Genomic DNA, 16875 nt, shown 5'->3' on the forward strand with positions numbered 1-16875 from the left:
CAGCGCTAGGAAAGTTATCTCGAGCAGCGCTGAAGCATCTTTATAATTGTATCCCTGGTGTTGGGTGAAATATTAAAGTGGCTCCAAAAAAAGGGCATTATTTTATTCTAGCTGTCTCTCGTGCTCTTTTTTTTTTTTTAACTCTTTGAAAAGTAAGGAGAATTTACTCAGGTCATGTATTGTCAACAGGGATATTACCAAATAAATATTTCAGTTAATGCTAACCTGATTTTTCTTATTATTATGAACTCTAAAACCTCCTCAATGTATGTGTAGTATAACTAATTCCCACTCAATTAAATTGAGTTTATGAAAGGATAGTAATTCTGTCCTGTAAGGATTCTTTTCTAGAATGATGCAGTAACAGAACATGGCTTCAAGTGACATTTCACTTCAGAAGTGAAAACTTAATATGATATTAACATTCCTGGTGGATGGCAGGTTCTGTCGTACTGTAATGTTTTTCTTTCATTTTAGAAATACTCTTGGATTAAAAGATTATGATATACCGAAGTTAGGGAGCTCTTGTTTTTCAGTTCAACTCAGCTGAAAGACAAGTGGATTCTCCGAGTTGTACGTTGGTTGCTAAGACTTGAAAATGTGCTGTATGTTGTATGAGATTATTTTACTGTTAAACGATATTTTTAAAACATTTATGTTGTTGTGGCTCAATGATCCTTCTGTTTAGTTAGCTATGTTACAGAGTCACAGCTGCTATTATCAGTAATGCCACAGGTGCTGTGTTATAATGGCCTTTCTTCCCAGGTACAAGCCAATAACGCTGTTAAAAATTATCACTAGACTGCTTATTTAACAGAAGAAAAACCAGTGTTTATGGGAAGAGAAGCAGCCAAACTGAAGACGCATTTGTGTTCATGTCCACCGAGGCTGTTGACCGCACTTGTGAGCCTTTGAAACGATGCAAACTTCTGCACTGTTTGCCATATCCCAGTTGTGATGCTTTAGCATGGGTGTCCTTTTCCTTCCTCCAGACCTGTTCAAGCAAGTGGCAAGCTCCACTGGCTTCTGCGACCAGCGCCGGCTGGGGCTCCTGCTGCACGACTCCATCCAGATCCCTCGGCAGCTGGGGGAAGTGGCCTCCTTCGGGGGCAGCAATATCGAGCCGAGCGTCAGAAGCTGCTTCCAGTTTGTAAGTTCATGTTGGCTCGTTGTTAATTTTCTGATTTGTATCTCGTGTCGAGGTAGCCTGTCCGTTCTGAAGAGGATTGAAAATCTGGAAGAAGGATTAGGATACCGAGGGTCATTTAATGGTGGTGTTCACTGGTGTATTAAACCGTTCCTTTGATGAGATGTATTTGAATTAGCCCATTTCTCTGGCCGTGGTGGAAGAAGCCCAGATTATGCTGTTATCCAGACAGCAAATAATTGTCATCAAGGCTTGTATTGTAACTGAACCCTGCAAGCAGTTTAAGTTTTTGTTACAGCAGCTCCTGCTTTTACAATTTTCTATTGCCAGCAGTAGATCACCATTTATTGCTGCCATGTAGGTGAACAGCAATGGTTAATCTAAATTTTGGGCATATACATACCAGTGACAGCCAGGTGCCCAGGGGAGCGATAAGAAAGGAGCGACTGCCTGCAGTGCTGTCTAGGGGCGAGGACGCTCGATGAGCTCCTTCCACTGCTTGAATGGATAATGCCAGTTTTCTTTAAAGAGTACTGAAAGAATTCCTGTCCTGTCTGCTGAGGAATATGCAGCGAACTGGAGGCTCTTTTTCAAACTTGTAAATTATTTAATCTGGGGAGGAAGAGAGTTGAGGGAATTATTCATCCTTATCCTAACCACCAGCAGAATGCACAAGATGAAGACAGCTGCTTAATGAAAAGGTAGAGGAGGGGAGGTAATGTATGGTCTGTGATTAACTCTCAATGCATCTTCTACATTACAATGGAAGAAATGCTTTTTTCCCCATCCCCTGACTGTCTCTGGGGGATTTTTTGTTTGGTTGGGGGCGGGGGAGTTGTTCACTTTTTTTGCCTGCTGCTCAAGTTTCATTATGTAGTAGTTTCAGTTCTGTAGTAAGAAAACACAGCAACTTTTTTTCAATGAATATTAATGCTTGGAAATAGTCTTCTTACACACAGTGACTATGAAAAGAATCTAATTCTAAAATCACCACAAACTTCAGTTGTGATGGGACGTTTGCTTTCTGTACTTTTTAATCTTCTTTTGGCAGGTTAATCCTACAGGATTCACATTTTCCCATTTCCGTCATTCATATCTTGACCTTTTATAATTCTAGTCTGTATTTGATGCCATTTCCAAATCAATGTTTTATAGGGCCGTAGCCTGGGTCGATAACCCATGCTGATAAACTATGCATAGCGACTTTGATAGCTGGGTTAGGCCCTCCTGTGGATTTCAAGCCTCGAGTTCCATGTTGGGCTTTCAAGTGAGACCAACACAAAATGATGCCACAGCAAATCCATGGTGAAAAGCTCGTTTGTGCAAATGAACTTCTTCAGAAATTAGGACTCGCTGGACCCTATCATTTTCCCAAGTGAATGGCAACAGCACTTAGAACACTGTTGAAAAACTGATAAGGAAAGTGACCTCAGAATCTGACAAAAACTTTTTTTTTTTAAAGGGGGCTGACGTGTGCTTATATTGGGGAAAAAAACAATAAAATTCATAGTGATGGAACACTCAAAAACAGTTTTTATAAAGTAGGAAGACGACCTTGGAATAAATGTTTAGTCGAATAAAATGAGTTAGCAACATTGTCGTTAGAAATGAAGACATGCCAGCGGGCTGAATGCTGTACCGCATCCAGCTGCCGGCATTTCTAGAAACAGCCCGAGCACAGCTGGGCACAACCTTTGACACGTTCATAAATCAGAACATCGGAAAACCTGAGGTTTCCTTCTCTTACCTGCACTGAAAAATAGATTTTCTTCTTACCTGCAGTAAGAGGAATTTCATGCTCTCTTTTTCCCTCCGAGTGAAGCCTCATTTTAACTTGCAGAGTAGGAGGGTGGTTTCTGACCTGGGTTGCAGCAGAACGGGTGATCTTTTAGGAGGACCAGAAAGGGGGAGGGAGGCTCAACCGAGGAGGAGAAATACAAAAATCAGGGGGGACAGAGTCCTAGGGAGAGGAGCAGAAATCCAAGCGTAGGGAGAGCCCTGATGGAGGGGAGGGAGAAGGAACTAAGGAGTGGGAAAAAAAGGGCCACTGTTAGGGAACGATAGTAAGAACAGTAGTAGGAATAATAGTGATGAAGGAAACAGAAGGGTGAGTAGGATGAGGCATGAAAGAAAGAAGCAGCCAGGAATGGAGGTGGGGGAAGAAATAAGACCTTTCCAGGAGAAAGGGAGGAGAGGAGTACAGGGAGATCCTTTTGTTGTAAGACAAAGGGGGGGGGCACGAGGGTCCTCAGGCTGGGGGGGCAGCGCAGAGGTGCCAGGGGGAAGCAGGGAGCAGCCTGGGAAACACAGCGGCTGGAGGAGCTGGACGGCCGAGGAGGGATTGCACAGGGCTCCCGGCGGCCTCCTTTTGCTGAAGTGAGATAATTCAATTTTTAAAAATAGTGTGGGGATTCATAGTTTACGTTACTGTGTGGAAACTAAATTAATTCTTTCTTTGTACGCCCATGGTTAGGAATGCTTTTTCTTTAGGGTTTTTTTCCCTTTTATTTTTTTCTAGTGATAAGCCAGCAATAAATTGCAGTCATGTCAGAGTCTGCAACAACAGAAATCGCTCTCCCAGCCCCCTTAGGTTAGGTGCCCTGGCAACAGCCTTGTCTGTCTGCGCAACAGCAGGAAAAAAAGGGGATGTTTACTGTTCCGGGCAATAACGGGGGAAATCTCTCCTGCTTTTCGGTTTGAAGTGTGAGTCCTTGGGAACGAGGGTTGGGGAGGGCGGGCTTCCCAGCCCTGCTGTTGGCAGCAGCCTGCCCGCTGCCCGCTCCTGCCTGCGCTGCCCGCTCCCGAGGAGCGGGTCCCCTTGCTGCAGGCTGCTGCTGCCACCGCCCTGTTACTTTTCATCCCCCCAGCACCGACACTTGCTTTTTACAGTTTTCTTCATATATGGAAAGGTGCCGATAGTAATTGTTGGGAGAAAAAGGATGTTATGGGATTCGTCTTTCCCACCCGATGCAGGGGGATGTAATTTCTGCTTTGAGATTTTAAACAAAATTTTTAAGTGAGAGTGAAGAGCTTGATCTAATGACCACTTGAAGGCTATATAGTTCTGCCTGGGCTCAGACTGCATCAAAGCAATCTATAGATCCATGAAAAATTGAGTGAATTCATTATTACTGCAGTGTGAAAGCACTTTCCTTTTAGATCTGTGATGGGTACATTTTTTAAGTAAACAGGATAGGGAATTGTTATGGACTAAAGGACACACGCGCTGTGTTTTAATCACAGTGGAAAATTATTAATATGCTTTCCTTGTATAGTGTAAATAGGACTAGGAATTCACACCACTGCCTTGGATAAGTTACTGTGACATTGGGACGTTTAAGAAACGTGATGCGAAAACGGAGTGCAGCTCGGATGAAAATGTCTCGTGCTGTTTCCCAATAAAATTTTGGATATTTGGTTCTTGGTTATAAGCTGTTCTAAGGATGCTTTCTTCCGAGGGTATACTTGAAGTAGAGTACTTTATATGAAAAACCAGTACAGATGAAGCTAAGGAGTAGTCAAATATGCACAGTTAATTCATATCTGTATTTTAAACCTTCTTGTTTCCTTTCACTTTGACAGAGGAAAGTATTTTAATATTCTGTGTTGTATAGTCTTCATTTCTACGTTTGTACTTGATCAATGATCAGGCAACATCAACCTGGTTTTTACAACCGCTTAACTGTGTCCAAATCCAGTATATTTACTCAGACAAACAGCAGCCAGAATAGGGGCCTGTTAGTCTTTTTAGGTGGAGTTTGGGTATTGCAAATCCTGGGCCAGGACCCTGATAGTGACTTTGGCCATAAATGCTGTGATTTGAATTGGTTGGGCAGTTGTTTTGTGAGGCATGGGTTGCGTGGTTTTGGGTTTTTTCAACAGTTAGGAAATATCAATACTGTGTACAAATAACTATATATAGTTGTATAGAGGTCTATATGAAAATAATGTACAAATGCAGTGTTACTGTTGAGGGACTCCAGGCAGCCCTTGTTTCTATTCACAGAATATTTCTTCTGCTTTTGGCTCTGACAGGGGAGAGCTGGCCTGAGGGGAACTAGCAAATCCTTCCTCAAGCTGCTATGTTGTAAATGTCATAAACCAGCAATTCTGGTTTTATTTCAGCAGGATTTTGTGAACCTGTGCCTGACTTTGGGAGGCACTCTTGAAGAGTCCTACAAGTGAACTGCTTTAAAGAGCTATTTTAAAATGGTTTAGTGTATGGGGAGTAGGAAGATGGTGTTTTTCAAGTGTGGATGATATAAAACTGTACGCTAATTCACTTCTGGGTTCATGGTTTTTTATTTTATTACTTTTTACCACAACACTAAAAACATTGAATGGAGTAGCAATGCAATCAAGCGTAATGCAAGGGGTCAAAGTAACGATCTTAAGCACTTGCTCCAAGGGTCGAGGCAGATTTAAAGCAGTTTGTATCACCCAAAGTTACCTTTATAACAATCCTCTCTTTCTTGACGGTGAAACAGCACTTGTCTAGGAAATAATAAATTCTTGATTTTTTTTTTTTTTCTTACCAGCTAGCAATGGGGAGAACGTGAACATATTGGGGAAGCCATTCAAGAGTGGAAGACAAGGTTGAGCAGGGTTTGGTCTGACTCCTGGGAGACAGGGCTGCTGTTCATGGCTTGCTCTGCATTTTTAAACTTTAACAAGTCACAAAAATCCAATTCCCCATTTTAATTTTGTCCAAAATAATACTTATTTAGACTAACGTAAAGCTTTCCATCGTGGATGGAAAATGCCATTAAATTAACAATGTTAATTTATTTCCAATTAATTTCCTACGCTGCAGCTAAACAGAATATAGCTCATAAAAAATGTTATCAGAAATTTGTGCTATATTGTCTGACTCTGTCCAAAAACATATCATATTGTTCATGTAACATCACAACTGTATTAAGCATATTTCATATTATGGATAGATAAAGTTAATATAGCATAGAATATTCTTTAAACTACTAGCTGGAAGAAGAGGGGGAAAAAAAAACCAAAAAAAGTCAACCCTTAAGCACTGCATAAAGATGCTAGCACCACCCAACTTCTATTCCCCCATTGTTTCTGCAAAATAAATACTGAAAAACAGATGTCTGGAACATAATGAATGTGAATGTCCCCCATAACAAATTGTTACTTGTAAGCTGGAAAGGGCTTTATGAATTCTGCTTTATGATTCACTCTGTTATTACCATAAAAATTGGGAGTTGCACAGAAATGTGTTCAAGAGAAGAACCATTAATATTCTTTACAGCTTGATCTTGTTGGTTCAGATACGAACTGTATGAATTCAGACTTTTTCCCTTATGTAAAATCTTCAGCTGCTGCCTTTACCAGATTTAGAGATTATTAAAAAAATAGTAGTAGCAGCTCAGAGAACAGTCGAGAACCGTCCGTCCTATACTTTCTGACCCTGACCAGCTTTTCTCCATGTGGCTTTAAATCTTCATGTAATATAATTTGGAACCAGTTCTGATACATTTTAATGCACCTAATCTCTCCGAGTACAGGTTTTGTACAGCCAGCGTGCGTAGCTCTGGGTAGGCAGCTATTGGGACTGCTGGCAATCGACAATGATTGCAAAATTAAAATAGATCTTTGGATGTTACAGAAAGTCTTTCATCGCGGCAGCATTTTCGCTGCAAATTTAAAGCAGCTACAAGTGGAGAGCGGCGCTTTGAGCAGCTCATTCTTATTCGGCCCGCAGCTTGCACCGCAGCATTTCTGTACACTTCATGTTTTTCTATTAGAAATGGCATATTAAAGAGATCCTCTTAAAATTTTTTTGAGGCTTAGAGGACCTCTGTATAGAAAGTGTAGTCTGCTAGGCAGGGTAATGGTTTGCCAGTGTAGTTCCTGGCTGATGCTGGCTCACTGAGTGAGTCACAGAAAGTCTCTTCCCAGCCCCTTTACTGCCCTGGCTGCTAGCTGAAAAATAGACATATAGATGATCATATTTTATAAATATGCCTTTCTCTTAGGAGAGTTCTAGTATTAATTTAATTATATTGAATTCACTGATGTCCTGCAGCAGAAGGCAGTATCCGCTGTTCCGAACAAATTCTGTTGCCAGCGTTGGCTGGACTTTATTCTACTTTTGATTTTCTCTCTTTTTTTTTTCTTTGGGGAGGTTCCTAAATTCTGTAGCTACATGAAAAAACAGAGGAGTAGAATTTAATGCAGAAGTCTTCAGAAATATTTCAGTGTGGGGGAGGAAAAAAAAAAGGTTATTCCATTTCATATAAGATCTGTAGTGAATATTAAATTGTGAGGGACTTAATCTGAATAACTGTAGATACGTTGCGGTTTGATGGTTTTACCCCAAACATCCAAAAAGGATGTATATGACTGTACTAGAAATCCATATATGTGGATCTTAAATGCAGTCATAGGAGTCGTTAGATGGTTTCCCAAACTAGCTTCTCAAGAAGAAAGCCCTGACCAAAAAATCTCTTTGTTTCTAATTAACCAAAGTATTGCAGCAGCATTTTAAGCCAATTTTAATGCAAAGCATTATTTGGGAGCTATTTGGGGGAGGGTCCACATCTTTCTTGTGGCCAGGGGTTCTGTCTAGGAGAATTTGCATTTTTCTCAGTCTTAAGTATCGATCAGTTAATTTGTTTGTCAAGATTATAAACAGTGTTAGCTTTAAAAAAAGAAAAAAACACCCACACATAACTAATTGTTTTTCCCTATAGCTCGCTCTCTCCTTTAGATCAGTTGTGATATTTTTTCTCCAAATTCGTCGCTAGCATTTTTAGTTGAATAAGGTTTTAGCTAGGTCATGCTAAACTCAGATTTCATGAGAAACTGGAAAAGTAACTGAGAGTAAGTGTAAAAAAAAAATCAGCACTCAATCCCCTATTCATCTTGGTCCATGTACATGATACATTAATGCTTATTATTTATTTAAATGCTTCAAATAGGTTTGGAACCACAAAGGAAGACAGTCTGCCTTGTGAAGTTTGAAATATAAAAGACTGGCCCGCAGAGGGCTGTATTTGAAACCCCAGAGAAAAAGGAAAACAGAGGATTTAAATATACTCAGCCCATAAATGTGCTGTTTCTGTTGGGTAGCGTGAAAGGAAATGTCTCAAAGAATTTGAATTAGCACATAGTGCTGGTTTAGAGAAATGGAGCGGGACGGTATCCTGCTCCATCGCTTGGGCTGTTCCCTGTGCGGACCCGTCCTCCTCCCTCCCATCCTCCCTGCCAGAGCCCTTCACTCTTTCCACCTGATCCCATCACCTCGCCTTCAGCACTGAAACCAGCTCCCAGGTTCTCAGATAACCAGTTTTGTGCTGGCTCTGCACCACCCTGCAGGCCAGAGAGACATTCCCTGTAAACATTGACTCCGTCACTTCCCTGTTTTCCTTAAAATCCCTTTTGATGCTCTTTGCCTTTACTCTGCACTGTTCTTTGCAGTGGCTAGCCTGCCGGTACAGTGTGACCTCTACCCATGTAGACAGATCGCTGTTGTCCCTCGTTGCCTTATGTTTCTCGTCTCTTTGCTGTTTCTTTTTCCATATTGTAGGTGCTGCCAGGTAGGGGTGATATATCATTTTTTGGTGTGTGCACGGTGCCTGCCGCAATGGGATTCAGCTCTGTGACTGAGTTGCCTCAAAGTCACCGTAGAAGAGATACTTGAAATCATCATAGTCGTTAGGATGTGATGGGAAGGCAGCAGAGGAACGGGACTGCTGGGAAGTTTTTATAGGCTCTTTTGCTGCTGACAAAGAGGTGAAAGTGGAAGGTAGTGGAATATGAGGCTAAATCGATCGTATTCTGTGGGACAAAAGTGTATTGTGTTTGCAGGCAATGACAGGAAATTTAGAGATGATACGGTGGGAAGAGGGATTTTGAGGCATTTAAGGAGTCGGAGAGGTTACATGTTCAACAACAGGCTTGAGAAGGGATTTGGATGATTTCCTTATGCGTGCATTTAGAAGAAGGGTCAGTATGATAATGAAGGACGTTAAAGAGAAAGGAATTTTGATCAAAAGATGTGCAATTTTTAGGGCTTGGATAACACAAACTGTTTTTAAAATAGGTGAGAAGCAGTGTTATGCAGGCTCAGATAAGAGAGATGGGAAACATGAGATCAGGCATCAAAGGTGATCCTGTGAGTGGATGGTTTTCTCTGTGACAGAGTACATGGTAGTGCTGTCTATTGTAATAGGGAATAAGAGAAAGAGAGATTTGAAACGTTAATAATAGTGTTCAGTTCCTGGCTTGAAGGCAGGATCATGGAGGGTTTGGGGTTTTTTGTTGTTTTGGGTTTTTTTGTTTTTTGATGAATGGCTGGACTGGGGGAAAAGCTGGAGTACATTCAGGGAAAAGGTACAGAGTAGGCAGGAAACGAACGGCTTGAACTGTTAATTAGCCGGTAGTAGACAGATCACTTGTGCTCAGCCCCTGCCTTTCTTCCCCCTGTGTTACAGGCCAACAACAAACCGGAGATCGAAGCAGCCCTCTTCTTGGACTGGATGAGGCTGGAACCACAGTCCATGGTGTGGCTGCCCGTCTTGCACAGGGTGGCTGCTGCTGAGACCGCCAAACACCAAGCGAAGTGTAACATTTGCAAGGAGTGTCCAATTATTGGATTCAGGTACAAGCTTGCTCCCTTTCCATGTGTAGTACTGCTTGGTGGATCAAGAACTCTGCTTGTTTCCAGGCGAATCATGTGCTTGATTTTATGCATGTTGTTCAGGGAAAAAATAATTGTGACAGGGCACGAGGGAGCGTGACACCTAGACTGGGTACAGTGATGTGAGAGTTGAAGAGAACAAAAATCATCTATCAGTTAAGATGTGGCCCTTCTTCCGTGCCTCAACCAAAGTATTGGTAGATTGCACAACTAATACGATTTGCTTTACATTCAGTCTGTCCTATACATGCAGTTACATTTTCTGAATTGGATCCTAATGAATTGCTTTCTGTCATGGTATAAAGCAAGGAAGTGCCTTGAAAATTCACAGACATGTAAAGCTACATGTGCGTTTCTCAGAGAAAGAATGTAGTTAGTTGAACATTAACCTGGAGTGGGGGGAATGTTGCTGGTCTATTTAAATGTCTGGATCGACACCGTGGTTACTATGGCAATGAATAAGTCACTGTGTTGTAAAACGGCTGTGTGTTGGTACGCCTGTTGAGAATCCACTTAACGGCTAAGTAAATACTCACTTTCAATTACGCCTAGACTTGTTTTATCACTTTGCTTCGCAATAGCTGCTTTGTGTGGTTTCTGTCCTTTTTATGCACGGTCTTCTTTTACCATTGGCATTTCTCCTTCTATGGTATCGTGTTGTTTACAAAGAGCTTTCTGTAATTTTTTTTCTAAAACCCAAATAGACAACAGCAGCAAGCAGTACCAGATAGAAAAGCCATCATTTTGCTCTAACCTGGGAGAGCATGAATGTTGCTTTTATGCCTGTAGTGGGGCAGTGCTTTCTCCTATGTGATTTCACAGGCAGTGGGAAACGGGGGAAATAATGAAGATACTGCTTTGTTTTGCATCTGAGTTTTTCTTCAGCGAGGCTGTTCCTCTAATCATCTAAATTGTTCTCCTTCTGCTTTTATTCCCCTTGAATATCTTAACTGGGAAATGATAAATATTACTGAGGAAGAGCTAGGGATGAGGTGTGAGTAATTCAACACATCCACAAAGTCTAATTTTCCCGTTCCCAGATACGGTTTATGAAACTACTGAATTACTTACACGATTTAGTATAAACAGCCAAAGACAAGTAGGTGGAATTGAAAAATGCAGCACTTGGAAAATCAAAGGATGGCAAGTGAATGGATAGCCTGTAGTGAGCATCGAAAACTCGGGAAGCGAACACTGGAGCTCTCTGTTTGCGTCTAATTTTACTTGTCTGATCTCATCTGGCACTTAAATTTATATAACAAATCTATTATCATGATAGTCGAATCTGTCTGTTGCAGATTTTTTCTCTGGCTTTGCAAGTCATTGAGACCCTGTGTACACACTTGACAAAAAGATACTGTATTGGAAGGCTTTTAGAAAGCTAATACTGTGTGCCTCAGTACGTGTAAAACAATGTTCTTTTGAGGTCATTGTGACTGAACTGCTTCGCATATTTGGAACAAGACAACCCTTATGCCTCCAGCTCTTTCAAGCACTTCAGCACAGCAGATACAACAGTTAGCTGCCTCACAGAGTTGATGAGATCAAATAATGGCCCGAAAGTGCATTCGGAGTTTTGCATGGATGGAATGCCATACAGGAAAATTGTTTTGATAGAGGTGCTAGGAAGGACACAAACAAATTCCTGTCTTGTATGCAGCACTTAGGAGTTTGCTGGAGTGACTTGTTGAGGAGGGCATTACTTATTTGAATTTTACTTCCTCGGGACATTCTGTGTTAGGAATCATGATGAAGAGCAAAAGAACTGAAATTAGCATTATGGAAACAAAAAGCATGGTAGTGTCTTTCACATCTTAAGAGAGAGCGATTGTGTAGAAATCTTTGCTGTTGCCCAGTGTTAAAATTTTTTTTGAAGATTCAGATCTTTCATAACCATCTGAGGCAGCAATACCTGTCCCTCAGTGGCAGAGGAGCATTGCTCAGCATTGCACACCGTGTGACATCTCAAGGAAGAGAACTTACTGATGCAGAAAACTTGACAAGCTGATATGAAGCATTCACATACAAAGCTCTGAAGCCGTGGGTTTTTTTTCCTCCTCTTTTAGGTACAGAAGTTTAAAGCACTTTAATTATGACATCTGCCAAAGCTGCTTCTTCTCTGGCCGTGTTGCAAAAGGTCATAAAATGCACTATCCCATGGTGGAATACTGCACACCAGTAAGTAACTGTTTTACTGACCCTTAATGTCCCTTCTTATGTAGAAAGGAAAAACTTCGTTTCCTATGTGTAAGGTAATGGAGCGTTTGGTGGCTTTTCTTCCCTGCCCCCCCTATAATTAGACCACCTTTTATATGCTATACATGCCAGCAGCTTCTGATGCTTAGTAAAGGATACTCCAATGGTGTGAAGCAAATTGAAGTTCATTGTTTGTACAATGCTGTGTCGTGATATATTATTGCGTGCTAATGACTCACTCCATGTTCAGTGCCGTAGTTCTCTTTATGGATCCTGCAAGAAGCCTGTGATCTGTGCAAATACACCTTCATATCTTAGGTTGCAATGTTTTCTCCGTATCAGTGTGAGATTTTTCTTCCTTTCCTCAGCAAGTTGTTATCCCTACAACACTATGATTGCGTTTTTAAGTTCTGTACTATTTAGTAGTACCTTTGTATTGTATGATCACTTGATGATATAAAATACGAGGGAATTTCTCTAGAGTAGCAAGTCAGATTTCGTTTCTGAAGACTGGAAGCCAGGGTGTTCAGTGCAGCACAGAGCAGATGTGCTACATTGATGGTGTGGTGAGGGTCTTCACCCTTGTTTCTCAGCTCTCAAAAGGATCGCTTTTGCGTAAACATTTCTTTCATACGAGGCAGCTGGCAAAGAAAATTCCATATTACTCTCTCAGTGTGCTCCTTTTTCTTTTTTGCCACTCATGACGAGGGCGGAAAGGCATAAATTAGAGGAGCTCACAAGTTGTCCTTCCACGATGCAGCATGACTGAGCTTTCAGCTGCCTTTGCTATTGTTTGTGGTGGTCCTGAAGCAGTGCACTCTCTGGTTATCATTTCCTAGTGTGATGGGATGGTCCCTAGTCTTACACTTTCATCTGCTGGTCAAATATAAACGGTGAAAATAAAGCATCAAAATTATACATGGGCTAGCCTCATAAAACTGTGTGAATGGTCTTTACATCTTCATCCAAACACAAAGGCACGGCCAAAACAAAAGTAAAGACTCTCAGCTTTTCTTAGAAACTTAGGAAAGAGAGAGGAAGAAGTGTTCCCCTAAAATGTAGTAAAGCAAAAACAGTATTTTTGTTAGCTTTAATTTACGGATATTTATTTACAAGATCTACCAACTTTTACTGTAGCATTTAAATGGCAGTATTTAATCTGAATCTCTGCAAGGGCAACTAATGTGCATTTGCTGGCTTTTTGTCAGTATTCATTGGCTGCTGCTTATCAGCGTTGTCCCCCAGGGGCTGAGGTTACTGGAAAGGGCGATGTGCCTGAACTGCTGCACAAGTACAGAGGGAAATGCTGGCACTGCCTGGGCAGGTCTGAACAGACTTCTCCATCGCAGGCATTCCTAGAGCAGACTCTCGTGATCCGAGTCGTAGGCAGAGCGACTGACTGACCGCGTTAGAGCATGCAGCTGAATACCTCCTTGCTGAATTGGCTACGGTTTTGTTTTGCAGTTTGCCACTCTTATTCTTGTTAATAAGTGACAAGGGAGATTTGTGAATGGTGCACAAACCAACATCTTGCTACGATTTTCTTTACCTGTTCATAAGATGTGTTTTGAGGAGAAACAAAAAAGGATTGTGAGACACCCCCACAGCCTGCAGCAACTCATTGCAACACGGGGTCCAGCAGGTTTCTGTTCTCCCTAAAAATACAGATTACTAACAGGCGAACACTGTGGTGAACAGAAAACTTGCAACCGCATCCAGATTGCTGGATCAGAATAAAGAACCATTCACAGCCAGTACATTTTTTTGTGAATCCTGAACTCCAGCAGCCCATGCTAACGTGCTGCGCCTGGCTGCACCAGCAGCCAGTTGAATTAGAGAAGGATTAACTGGGGGGAAAAAAAAAGTGAATGTGACGCACAGCAAGCCCTGATCTTTTTTGTGTTACTGCTATTGAAAAAATAAACCCAAATACTGTGTGACTGAACAAGGCATCCACTGAAGCTATCATGTCTAGTATGTAATTGTTTTCTAAATGAATGAAAAGGGGTTTGCAGGTGGCAGAGCATTTTTTCCTCTTCCTCCAGACAAATCTCTCACCTTAAAATGCACTTTGGCAGACAGAAGACACGTGATGCCGCCTTTGATATATCTTTGCAATAGCTAGATGGGCACAATGAAGTGTTTTGATATTTTTATTCTCCCTCCCTCTTACTGCCAGGAAATTTTGGAGCACTGCAGTCTTTAATTCTGCTTAGGGGAGATTTGAGAACTCATGCTAAATATCTGAGGGATGTGATAACTTTTCCTCTCCTGCAAAAGGTTGAGGCAGAATAAGGGCAAGGCTGTTCCCTAATTTTCATTTAGACAGAAAAATTACAACAATTATTCCTGAAAGCAACACAGCTCAATTTATTGTTCAGAGAGAGGTGACTTTTAAAGATGTTTCAAATAAAGCGTAGAAGACAACTTCTAGACTGGGATTTAAATGTGGGATCATTCTTCTGTTTGGATTTAACGAACAGTGACACACCAGCATAAAACCCACCTTGTTAGAAGGAAGCATGTCAAACCGAGATACCTTTCTACAGCTAGTGTTTACAGTCGAGGCTGAGGTCTGGGGTGGGTGTTTGGCAAGGCACTTTCTTAAACCAAACTGCAAAAAGTCAGATGGTGGTAAAGTTCTCCTTATGTCATGAAATAGTTTTGGTTTCGGAATAGTTTTGGAACATGCTCAGCCCAGCTGCCTATGTATTGCTTTGATTTAAGAGAGCTGGGATGCTGAAACGCTACTGTTTCTTCCTTGTAAACCAGTTCTGCTGAGAATTTTGTTTTGGATGATTTTACTCTGAAAATCACGTAGAATAAAACATCTGTGGAATAAATCGGAAAGTTTGGCTGAAAATAGCCTGAGTCTATCATCTTGTCCACATAATAATCACATTTTCTTTGCCTTTCTTGTGCTCCTTGAACATTTTTGAAATGGAAATTGGATCATATGAGAGGTACCTGGTACTTCTAGTTGTCACTGGAAGACATATTTTCTTCTTGGAATTCTTGTGCTACCAGCTAGATCAGGATGTTTCTGTGCAAACACACCGTTTTACTGTTTGGTTGTCATGCAGAAGGTTCAGGGGAGCAAGGGGGGGTAACGGTCCCAGGAAGGTCAAAGTGAAGAATGTTTTATTGTTAATTGTGCCTGAAAACACTTAATCCAAATTACAGTCAAATGCAATGGGAAGTGTTCGCAATGTGGAAAATAGACAAAGCAGGAATAAATGGTTATAAATGACACAGGTGAACAAAGTGAATAGAAAGCTGTGCTTAATCCATTTATACCAAGACTAAATACTAAAAGTTTTTCTCTGTTCCCAGCTGATGTGCTCTGTGTCCTCTCCTGATGCTGACCCGGTTAGGAGCTCTCCTAGCAGGCATTGCAGATGGTTGTCGGCAGAGGGAATTCCCTCCTGCTGGGGCATGTGAGGCCACCTCAGTAAATCCCCTTTCCGGAGTCCTCTGGGTGGGCTGAACATACTTAATCCCTCCCTTCCTCAAAATGTCTTTACTTCTGATGTATTGAGGAAGTGATACTTAATATTATCAAGCATTATCTCAGTTTCTTGAAAATAGAGATGCTGCTGTACTGGCTTGTAGGTTCTGCTGTGTCACTTCTCTGCCAGTCATTGCTCACGCTGAATTTTCCTACCAGACAGACTGACCAGAAAGAGAGCCAAATTCTTTCCAGCTTTACATGAAGCTTGTAGGTGTCGTCAGTACAGGGATAATATTTGTCCTTTCTGTTAATGCATTTCAGTCTTTCTGCAGATTATTTTTCAGGGCATCCTCAATTTTTCTACCCAGGCAATCGTTAAAAATACATACATCTGTGTTTCAGCAGCTCTGTGAAGGTTGGCTTGACTGATAGGTCCCAGCACCTCCTTCCTCTCTAAATAGAAGGCATAGAACTCATTAAAAAATGTCAGAAAGATTAACTTTTCCCTCATTTCTTTCCTTCAAATTAGATACACTGGAGAAGCAATATCATTATGTGGGTCAGGAAGAACTTAATTTACTGTAGAAGAGCAGTATTTCAGGGTCGAGTGTCTCTGCGAGGTGCGGAGAAGGGAGTGCAGCCTGACTAAAGTAACTGAAGTCTTCCATTAAAATTCTTCAGAAAATCGCCCGACTCTTAATCAGGCTCGCAAGAAGTCTTGCATCTTCCCAGCACACATCCTTTGAACTCTTCCTGGCTCATTCTGGTCTTTAGGAGACTAATTCCACTTTGCGCTCCTCTGCTGGTCTCTACAGCAGCAAGGAAAGCCAACTGCAGGCAAGGGAGTAGAAAACTTTGTGCAAATGGTACTCTCCTCAGGGTATTGATCTTAAATGCCTGCTGACTTCAGATTAAACAGTGCAGGAAGAAATAACTGATCTAAGAGCTTTCAGCAGCTCTCACCTGCTTTTTGTTTCTCTTTGATCAAAATACCAGTGGCAGAGGAAGCTGAGAAGGGAAACTGGAAAGAAAACGTACTGTGAGTACGGGTCTGACTTTCGTAGACTGACAGGTCCATGAGATGTAGATGATGAGGGTGTGGTAGGAGTCAGGATGCAGACAGTGAAGCAGCTAGCTGGACACACGGATCAGCTGTGTATCCTCCATTACAGCCATTTTAGTGCTGAACAAAAAGCAGGCAGAGAGTCCCCCGAGCCAGATGAGGAAATGACAAATTCTTGTCTAATTATTGCTTGTCCTCTTAAGATCACCTGAGATGAGGCATGAGCCTGTCAGGGGTTTTTGGAGCTTCCCTTTTTCCTCCTTCCTCCCCACTAGCAGTGTCGCTGTGTAGTACATTGTAGGGTGACAGTGATATATAAATAAAATTTGCGGTTCTGGAGGTCAAGCCGTTGGCAG

General features: G+C 41.6%; 1 protein-coding gene across 3 annotated transcripts in view; it reads left to right on the plus strand.

The window, feature by feature from the left end:
• The window catches only part of DMD (dystrophin), a 1230427-nt gene that overhangs the window by 1173940 nt on the left and 39612 nt on the right, over window positions 1–16875 (plus strand). For all 3 annotated transcript variants that reach the window (XM_009283051.2, XM_009283049.2, XM_009283050.2), the window contains 3 exons: window positions 993–1150; window positions 9604–9770; window positions 11876–11987. In XM_009283051.2, the coding sequence (XP_009281326.1) occupies window positions 993–1150; window positions 9604–9770; window positions 11876–11987 (437 nt within the window). The remainder of the gene's footprint in view (window positions 1–992; window positions 1151–9603; window positions 9771–11875; window positions 11988–16875) is intronic.

Source organism: Aptenodytes forsteri, unplaced genomic scaffold (genome assembly GCF_000699145.1).
Source record: "Aptenodytes forsteri isolate BGI_AS27 unplaced genomic scaffold, ASM69914v1 Scaffold2, whole genome shotgun sequence".
Taxonomy (NCBI): Eukaryota; Metazoa; Chordata; class Aves; order Sphenisciformes; family Spheniscidae; genus Aptenodytes; species Aptenodytes forsteri.